This window comes from Cebus imitator, unplaced genomic scaffold, assembly GCF_001604975.1.
Source record: "Cebus imitator isolate Cc_AM_T3 unplaced genomic scaffold, Cebus_imitator-1.0 Scaffold538, whole genome shotgun sequence".
Taxonomy (NCBI): domain Eukaryota; kingdom Metazoa; phylum Chordata; class Mammalia; order Primates; family Cebidae; genus Cebus; species Cebus imitator.
The window spans coordinates 1,059,754-1,070,261 of NW_016107853.1; the positions used below are offsets into that span (position 1 = coordinate 1,059,754).

The window sequence follows — 10,508 nt, forward strand, 5'->3', positions numbered from 1 at the left end:
TATGGGTAGATAGTTAAATCTAACTGCTGTGTTAAAGTACTAGGCAATCTTCTTTTATTCTGCTCTTTTATACGCTTTTTTTTTTTCTTTTCCGATTTTGAGTCTCACTGCAACACCCAGGCTGGAGTGCAATGACACAATCTTGGCTCACTGCAACCTCTACCTCCCAGGTTCAAGTGATTTTCCTGCCTCAGCCTCCTGAGCAGCTCGGACTACAGAAGTGTGCCACCATGCCTGCTCATTTTTTTATACGGAGTCTTGCTCTGTTGTCCAGACTGAAGTGCAGTGGTGCAGTCTTGACTCACTGCAACTTCTACCCTACAGGCTCAAGCCATCCTCCCACTGTCTCTGAAGTAGGTGGGACTACAGACGTGTGCCACCATGCCCGCTCATTTTTTTGTATTTTTAGTAGAGATGGAGTTTCACCATGTTGGCCAGGCTGGTCTTGAACTCCTGACCTCAAGTGATCTGCCTGCCTTGGCCTCCCAAAATGATGAAGTGACACCATTCCTGGCCTAAAAAAACATTTTTTAACAGCTTTGAAATGTATCATGGGCTGTACAGTTCACCCATTTATAATGCACATTTTAATAAAGAAACTCCCTCCAATTGTGGTAAAATAAAAATGTACATAAAATATAGGGTGCAGTTTCTTTTTCTGTCTTTTTCTTGAGACTGAGTTTTGCTCTTGTTGCCTAGGCTGGAGTGCAATGGCGAGATCTTGGCTCACTGCAGCCTCTGCCTCCCAGGTTCAAGCAATTCTCATGCCTCCCGAGTAGCTGGGATTACAGGTGTGTCCCACCATGTCCAGCTAATTTTTATATTTTTAGTGGAGATGGAGTTTCACCGTGTTGGCCAGGCTGGCAATTTCAACCTTTTTTTCTTGAGCCTGGGTCTTGCTCTGTTGCCCAAGCTAGAATGCAATAGAACAGTCATAGCTCACTGCAGCCTGGAACTGTTGGGTTCGAGTGGTCTTCCCACCTTTGCTCCCCAAAGTGCTAATATTACAGACATGAACCACTATGCCCAGCCCATTTTAACTGTTTTGAAGTGTACAGCTCAGTGACGTTGTGTGTATTCACATTCTTGTGTAAACATCACCAACACCCATCTCCAGAACTTTTTTATCTTGCAGAAATGAAACTGTACCCATTAAATAATAACTTCTGCTAATCAGCATATGAAAACTGCTTGGCTGGATGCAGTGGCTAACGCCTATAATCCTAGCACTTGGGAGGACTTTGGCCAAATCCTCGCACATTTAAAAATGGCTCCCAAATCCTAGCACTTTGGCCAACATGGTAAAATCCCGTCTCTACTAAAAATACAAAAATTAGCCAGGCGTGGGCGCATGCTTGTAGTCCCAGCTACTCAGGAGGCTGAGGTGAGAGAATCTCTCGAACCCAAGAGGTGGTGGCCTCAGTGAGTTGAGATCGCGCCATTGCACTCCAGCCTGGGCAACAGAGCAAGACTCTGTCTCAGAAAAAAAAAGCTCAACATCTCTAATCATTAGAGAAATGCACATCAAAATGAGATGTCACCTCTCCTCTGTTAGGATGGCCAGTATTAAAAAAAAACTGCAGGAAATTCTCAGGAGTTGACTCCAAAAGTAAAAATAGGCAAGTGGGATTATATCAAACTAAAAACCTTCTTCATAGCAAAGGAAACTCCAGAGTGAAGAGATAACTTACAGAATAGGAAGAAAATATTTGTAGATCATACATCTGATACAGGGTTAATATCCAAAACATATAGGGAACTCAAAAAACTATAGCAAGATGGCCAGATGCAGTAGCTCATGCCTGTAATCCCAACACTTTGGGAGGCTGAGGCAGGTGGATCCCCTGAGGTCAGGAGTTCAAGACCAGACTGGCCAACGTGGTGAAACCCCATCTCTACTGAAAATACAAAAATTAGCTGGGTGTGGTGGCAGGTGCATATAATCCCAGCTATTCGGGAGACTGAGGCGGGAGAATCACTTGAACCTGGGAGGCAGAGGCTGTAGTGAGCTGAGATCGCACCATTGCACTTGAGCCTGGGCGACAGAGCAAGACTCCATCTCAGAAAAACAAAAACTAAACAAAAAAAACTAGCAAGAAATCAAATAACTGGCTTATAAAATGGGCAAAGGACCTGCATAGACCTTTCTGAGAAGGCATTCTAGACATGCAACAGGTATATGAATAATGCTTGACATCAGTAGTCATGAGGGAAATGTAAATTAAAAGCACAATGAGATATCACATCACACTTGTGTTGGTAATGATATAGAGAAAAGGGAACTCTTGTACACCATTGGTGGGAATGTAAATTAATTAGTACAGCCATTATGGGAAACAGTATGGAAGTTCCTCAGAAAATTAATTGAATTGCCATATCATCCTGCAATCCCACTTCTGGGTATATATCCAAAGGAAATGAAGCCAGTATTTCAAAGAGATATCTGCATTCTCGTGTTCAATGCAGGCTTATTCACAGTAGCCAAGATAGGAATCAAACTAAGTGTCCACAGATGGATAAATGGATAAAGTAAACGTGGGGTGTATATGTACAATGGAATACTATTCAGCCTTCAAAAAGAAGGAAATTTTGTCATTTTGTGACAACATAGATGAACCTGGAGGACATTGTGCTAAGTGAAATAAGCCAGACACAAAAAGACAAATAGTTCGTGATCTCGCTTATGTGGAATTTTAAAAGTTGAACTCAGAAGCAGAGAGTAGAATGGTGGTTACCAGGGACTGGGGCAGGAGTCGCTGGCAGGGAATTGGGAGATGTTGGTCAGAGGGTGCAAAGTTTCAGTTAGACAAGATGAGCAAGTCCTGGAGATCTATTGTGTACATCATGGTGACTGTAATGTATACTTGAAGTTTTCTGAGAATAGATTTTTAAATGTTCTCATATTTAAAAAATACATATATGAGGGCCGGGCACAGTGGCTTACGCCTGTAATCCCAACACTTTGGGAGGCCAAGTGGGCAGACCACTTGAGACCAGGAGTTTGAGACTGGTCTAGTCAACATGGTGAAACACCGTCTCCACTAAAAATACAAAAATTAACCAGGCATCGTGGTGCACACCTGTAATCCCAGCTACTTGGAAGGCTGAGGTGGGAAGATTGCTTAAACTCAAGAGGCGGAGGTTGCAGTGACCCGAGATTGCACCACTTCACTCCAGCCTGGGCAACAGAGGGAGACTCCATCTCAGAAAATAATCATATGACATGATGGATATGTTAATTAGCTTGATTTAATCGTCTCACAGTGTGTACATATGTTAAAATATCACATTAGGGCTAGGCATGGTGGCTCATGCCTGTAATCCTAGCACTTTGGGAGGCTGAGGTGTGCATATTGTCTTACCTCAGGAGTTCAAGACCAGCTCAGGTAACATGGTGAAGCCCTATCTCTACTAAAAATATAAAAAATGAGCCACGCATTGTGGCATGCACCTGTAGTCTCAGCTGCTTGGGTGGCTGAGACAAGAGAATCACTTGAACCTGGGAGGTGGAGGCTGCAATGAGCTAAGATTGCACCCAGCCTAGGCGATCTCAGCTCACTGCAACCTCCACCTCCCGGGTTCAAGTGATTCTCCTGCCTCAGCCTCCTGTGTAGCTAGGATTACAGGTGTGCACCACTACGCATGGCTAATTTTTGTGTTTTTAATAGAGACAGGGTATCTCCATGTTGGTCAGGCTGGTCTCTAACTCCCGACCTCGGGTGATCTGCCCGCCTCGGCCTCCCAAAGTGCTGGGATTGCAGGCATGAGCCACTGCACCTGGCTAGAGTTTCAGAATGAAAAAGTGCTGGAGATCTGTTGTAAAATAGTCTGCATATACAGATGATCCCCAATTTATGATATTTATATGTAGGATTTTTTTTTTCAGTTTTTTCGTGGTTCAAAAGCAATATACATTCAATAGAAAACATATAACCATTCTTCTTTTTACTTTCATTTATTTACTTTTTTTTTTTTTTTTTTTTTTTTTTTTTTTTTTTTTTTTTTTTTTTTTTTTTTGAGACAGAGTCTCACTCTGTTGTCCAAGCTGGAGTGCGGTGATACAACCTTGGCTCACTGCAACCTCTGCCTCCTGGGTTCAAGCAATTCTCCCTCCTGAGCCTCCTGCGTTGTTGGCATTACAGGCAGTCACCACCACGCCCAGCTAATTTTTGTACTTTTAGTAGAGACAGGGTTTTGCCATGTTGGCCAGGCTGGTCATAAACTCCTAACCTCAGGTGATCTGCCCACCTCGGCCTCCCAAAGTGCTAAGATTGCGGCCGTGAGCGACCACACCTGGTCCTATTTTTTTTACTTTCAATACAGTATTAATTACATAAGATATTTAACACTTTGTTAGAAAATAGGCTTTGTGTTAGATGATTTTCCCAACTGTAGATGAATTTAAGTGTTCCGAGCACATTTAAGGTAGGCCAGGATGGTGTTCAGTAGGTTAGGTGTATTAAATGTGTTTCCATCTTAGGATATTTTCAACTTAGGATGAGTATGAGTTTATTGGGATATAACTCCATTGTAATAAGTGAAGTAATACTTACTATTATTGAATTTTGCATGTAAAAATCGTTAAGGTGGGAAATTTTATGTTACTTTTTTCTTCTTTTTTTAAATTTTTTAATTTTAATTTTAATTTTTTTGATTTTTTTGTTTTTTTGGCTCTGTGTCCCCATATGTTATATTTTTTTTAAACCACAATTTAAAAATACATTTACATTTTAATTTTTAAGCTTTTTGGGACAGCCTACAATGGCTCACACCTGTAATCCTAACATTTTGGAAGACTGAGGTAAGGAGTTCAAGACCAGCCTGAACATAGGGAGACCCTGTCTCTGCAAAAAAGTAAAATATAGTTAGGTGTGGGCTGGGCAAGGTGGCTCACACCTGTAATTCCAGCACTTTGGGAGGCTGGGGCCAGCAGATCATGAGGTCAGGAGATCAAGACCATCCTGGCTAACACAGTGAAACCCCGTCTCTACTAAAAATTAGCCAGGCATGGTGGCACGCACCTATAATTCCAGCTACTTGGGAGGCTGAGGCAGAAGAATCGCTTCAGCCTAGGAGGCGGAGGTTGCAGTGAGCTGAGATCACGCCACTGCACTCCAGCCTGGGAGACAGACTCCATCTCAAAAAAAAAAAAAAAACGTTGGGTGTGGTACACACGGGTCTGTAGTCCCAACTCCTCAGGAACCTGAGGCAGGAAGTGATCACAGGGTCTAAGAGTTAAAAATTACTAGCTTGAACCCAGTAATTTTTAGTACTTGAGATATTATCAATATAAGAAATAATAGATAATAAAAAGCATAAATATATGATACATTTTGATACACAATTATTAAATGGAAATAAAACAAACAAACTCTCCAGTCCTTGGTCCCCCATCCCCTGGCAGCCACCATTCTACTTTTTGCCTCTATGAGCTTGACTACTTTAGAGACCTCATAAAAGTTGAATCATACAGGGTTTGTCTTTTGGTGACTGGTTTGTTTCACTTAGCATAATGTCCTCAGGCTCATCCTTGTTGTATTAATAGCATATGATAGGATTTCTTTCCATTTTTTTTTCCTTTGAGACAGGGTCTCACTCTGGACTATCACCCAGGCTGGAGTGCAGTGGCGTGATCACAGCTCACTGCAGCCTTTACCTCCTGGGCCCAAGTGAATCCTCCCTCCTCAGCCTCTTTAGTAGCTGGGACTATGGGCACACACCACCATACCTGGTAAATTTTTCAAATTTTTTGTAGAGGTGGGGGTATCGCTCTGTTGCCCAGGCTGGTCTCGAACTCCTGGGCTCAAGCCATGCTCCTGCCTTAGCTCCCCAAAGTGCTGGGATTATAGGCATGAGCCACCTTGCCCGACCAAAACCCCCTCTTTTTATAGATGAGATACTGCTCCAAGTTGCACAGCTGGTTTGGTCTCCTGAGTCTAGATTCCAGAGGCATTGGTGGAACACTTGATCATGCTAGCTTCAGCATCTGCATGTTAACAAGCGCTTTTCATTATTTCCCTCCACTTTAGTTTCACTGTCCCACACCTAAGCTGCTTTGGCCTCTGTGAAGCACAGAGTTTCTGGGTCTGAGTGGATCTAAGTCTTCTGTTCTCCTCCCACAGATACTATGGCGGGACTGAGTTTATTGATGAGCTGGAGACCCTCTGTCAGAAGCGAGCCCTCCAGGCCTATAAGCTGGACCCACAGTGCTGGGGGGTCAACGTCCAGCCCTACTCAGGTGATTGTCTCATCCAGATGGGCTGGTGCAGCCCCTTCATGTGCATCCCCCAGGGCTCACATGCACCAAGAGGAATCCTAAGAAGGACTACCATAAATTAAAGATAAGCCAAGCCCTCCTGGGTACATGCATCCCTCTGCATTGCCCTCCCACTCCCAGCTCTGCACCCCCTCCTAGGCAGTGTCCTCTCTCTGAACTTCCCCTCTCAAGGCTGGTGGTGCAGAGGCACCTCCCGGAGCTCAGGGAAGGCACGAAACCTGTTTTCCTGCCACTCCTGGGTGAAGGCTTAGTGGCCAAGGTCCTGGATGCCCCTTGGTCCCTAGGTTAGAAATAATCATGTCTCCTCTGGTCCACTCGTTTCAGGCTCCCCTGCAAACTTCGCTGTGTACACTGCCTTGGTGGAACCCCATGGGCGCATCATGGGCCTGGACCTGCCGGATGGCGGCCACCTGACCCACGGGTTCATGACAGAGAAGAAGAAAATCTCCGCCACGTCCATCTTCTTTGAATCTATGCCCTATAAGGTAAGCTCCATAGCTTTCCTTTCTTTGGGAAACCTCTGATGCTTGGCTGTGCCTGTAGGGATAAGTTTTGTTTATGTGGCACTATAGGAAGTCCCCACCTTGCACCATTTTTCATTTCCCTGCTGTGGGGACTCCTCAGGCTTTCAGGACCTGCCAGGGCTGCTGGGATGGAGAAACAAGGGTCTGAGCTGAGGCCACAGGGAAACCAGTGAGGGAGGCAACTACTGAGGAGAATTCAGATGCAGCAGGGCAGTGACAACTGCTGGGAACTGCTGGCGCTGTGGGAACAACCACAGGGAACAGCAGCCAGGTCAGCTACAGCTGGACCCAGCAACAGCCGCCATGTCCACAGCTCTGCCCTCGCCTGGTAACATCTCTGCTTAGAGCCCCCGTGGGCCAGCAGCAGCACAAGGATGCAGTAGCTACAGGCGTGGCAATGTCTTCAGCTCCAGCCAACACCAGCAGCTCCGTGCCATCCACAGCCACGGTCCTCCTTGGCCACATTAGGACCAGCCCCTGCCTGTGTGTAGTGGCTACAGAGGAGCAGACAGTGGTTTGATTTAGGACTTTCAACTTTGGGATAGTGCAAAAGTGGCATGAGTTCAGCAGCTGAGCTTCAAGCCCCCATGCAGGTATCCTGCTTTTCACTTTCAGTACAGTATTCAGCGGATTACATGAGATAGTCAACATTGTATTATAAAATAAGCTTTGTGTTTGACTACTTTGCCCAGTGTAGGGTACCGCAAGTGTTCTGAGCATGTATAAGGTAGGCCAGGCTAGGTTGTGATGTTCCATAGGTGAGGTGTATTACATGCATTTTTGACTTTACGATATTTTCAGCTTAGTGATGAGTTTATTGGGACATAAGACCATTATATAAATTGAGGAACACCTGTACAGCGCAGATGTACACCCCATTGCCACACTGCCACCCCACTGTACATACCTGATACACCGCCAGCACAGCACCAGAACCAGCACCATCAGAACCAGTGCCAAGGGCTGCCTCTAGGATGTGCAAGGCCCCAGGCAAATATTTGTTTTGCAGGGCACCCTGTCTATATAAACAGTTGGGTCAAAAATACATGTAAGGTGCATAAGCTCCTTCAGGCATGGTGATTTATCTATAAAGATGAAGGATGATGGGAGAGGTAATTTCCTTATTCTTTTAGTGTCCAGTGTTGGGGATTCTTTCTAGTGTCCAGGAACCATCTTTTCATGTTTTTATTATTAAATGTGCCAAATCCTGCTTAGTTTTATGTTTGTTACCATGAAAAAAGGTAGCAGCACATCTTTCTGCTTGGCTGGCATTGCATGATCTTAGGTGCATGCTGTCCGTAGTTCTGTGTATACTCAGCCTTTGTCTCAGTGCTGGTGATTGCACAAGTGCTGTTTTTTGCAGTCATTTCTTTTCACAGAACGCCTAGGTGTTTGTAGTCACAGGTCTCCTTATTGGCCAAGGCTGGCCTTGAAGCCAGATGTTGAAACGTGTCACAATAGTAACAAAATACTTTGTCTTGGCTGGGAAGGGTGGCTCATGCCTGTAATCCCAGCACTTTGGATCACCTGAGGTCAGGAATTCGAGACCAGCCTGGCCAACATGGCAAAACCCTGTCTGCCAAAAATTAGCTGGACATAGTGGCACATACCTGTAGTTCCAGCCAGTTGGGAGGCTGAGGCAGGAGACTGCTTGAACCCGGGAGGCAGAGGTTGCAGTGAGCCAAGATCACACCACTGCACTCCAGTCTGGGTGACACAGACTGTCTCAAAAAAAACCTCAGCATTTCTTTTGGGTTTTTGTTTTGTTTTGTTTTGGGATGGAGTTTCACTCTGTGACCCAGGCTGGAGTGCAGTGGTGCAATCTCAGTTTGCTGCATCCTCCCCGTTCCTGGGTTAGGAGTGGTTCTCCTGCACCAACCTCCCGGGTGGCTGGGATTGCAGACATCCATCACCATGCCCAGCTAGTTTTTGTATGTTTGGTAGAGATGGGGTTTCACCGTGTTGACCAGGCTGATCTTGAACTCCTGACCTCGGATGATCTGCCTGCCTCAACGTCCCAGAGTGCTGGGATTATGGGCGTGAGCCACCAAGCCCAGCCCAAAGCTCAGCATTTCCAAAGTTACAGGTGTTTGCGTGTGTGTTTTTCTGTTTAAAAAAAAAAAAACTAGTTTGAAAAGACACTGAAACTAATTTTAATGAAAAGAATCGACCCTCAGAAAGCAAGCAAAAGGTTTCTTGAACTGTTTTAGAAGCAGTGGAGAGAAAGAAATTATACTTAGGGAGTTTTCAATGTGAATACAGTGTTTAAAAACAGATTAAAGTGGTGTTACTAGTGCCAAAAAAAAAAAGTCTCAAAAAAAAAACCAATTTGCCTTTGGACTTAGAGCATAAAAGTGGGTTTCTCTGCTTTCATTATTGAGACTGTGGCAGAGAGAATTTCTGACTTTTTTCTAGCCCCTTAGCAGATGGCTTGGGTAGCCTCATGCTCTTTAGGCCAGTGTCCTCTATTCCTGAAGAGTCTATTCTGAGTATCCATAAGCTGGGTCCCAGCTGGTGCAGTGGCTCACTCCTGTAATACCAGCACTTTGGGAGGCCCAGCACTTGGGCAGATCATTCAAGGTCAAGAGTTCGAGACCAGCATGGCCAACATGGTGAAACCCCGTCTCTACTAAAAATACAAAAATTAGCTGGATGTGGTGGCACATGCCTGTAGTCCCAGCTACTCGGGAGGCTGAGGCAGGAGAATCACTTGAACCTGGGAGGCGGAGCTTGCATGAGCCGAGATTGCACCAGTGCAGACCAGCCTGGGTGACAGAGTGAGACTTTGTCTCCAGAAAAAAAAAAAAAGAATCTGGGTTCCGTGCCCAGTTCCCTCCAGCCACCACCTGTCTTTGATGTGCATTGTGCAAGCTGCAGTCCTGTTGGTGCAATGAGGGGACCCACCTCTGGATGGCCATGGAGAGGTGGGGTCTGGGACCCTGGCCAGCTTGGGCAGCAGGAGGTGCAGCTCACCCACTGGGGGATGCTTTGAGTCCTGCCCTTAGTAGACAGGAGGAGGAGACAGACCTCATCAGCATCTACCAGCAGCCAGAGGCAGCTCACCTCCACCCCACTGGGCTGCAGGGTTGGAGGTCAGGGGGTGTATTAGGGCCCCTGCCCTGCTCCGCCTTCCCCAGACCACCTGCCTCCACCTTTGGCCCCTGCCCTCCTCCACAGCAAGAGCCTTACGCATGGCCAGGCTAGGGCAACAGCAACACTAACCTTCTATTTTGTGTTTTGGGCCTATCCCACAGTGACTAGAGAATTCCTCCCTGTCCCTGGTCCTAAGTGACTGCTGGGGCCTCCTTCCTTATCCTCTGTGCACTGTGCATCCCATCTGCAGTTTATTATAAATGCCTGTGAATTCTTCTAGGAGTTGTTCTGTTGTCTCATTTTCAAGATTAAAAAATGAAAATAATGGCTGGGCGGGGTGGCTCAGGCCTGTAATCCCAGCACTTTGGGAGGCCAAGGCGGGTGGATCACAAGGTCAGGAGTTTGAGACTAGCCTGGCCAACATGGTGAAACCTCATCTCTACTAAAAATTTAAAAAATTAGCCAGGCTTGGTGGTGGGTGCCTGTAATCCCAGCTACTCCAGAGACTGAGGCAGGAGAATCGCTTGAGCCCGGAAGGCAGAGGTTGCAGTGCACTGAGATTGTGCCATTGCACTCCAGCCTGGGCAACAAGAGCAAGACTCTGTCTCGGAAAA

At 45.9% G+C, this 10,508-nt stretch overlaps 1 protein-coding gene across 2 annotated transcripts in view; it reads left to right on the plus strand.

The window, feature by feature from the left end:
• The window catches only part of SHMT1 (serine hydroxymethyltransferase 1), a 41,351-nt gene that overhangs the window by 14,415 nt on the left and 16,428 nt on the right, over positions 1-10,508 (plus strand). The window contains exons 5-6 of one of the 2 annotated variants that reach the window (XM_017514867.2): positions 6,123-6,238; positions 6,602-6,762. In XM_017514867.2, coding sequence (XP_017370356.1) covers positions 6,123-6,238; positions 6,602-6,762 — 277 coding nt within the window. Of the gene's footprint in view, positions 1-6,122; positions 6,239-6,595; positions 6,763-10,508 lie in introns of both variants that reach the window. The other variant, XM_037733575.1, reaches the window with a different exon arrangement.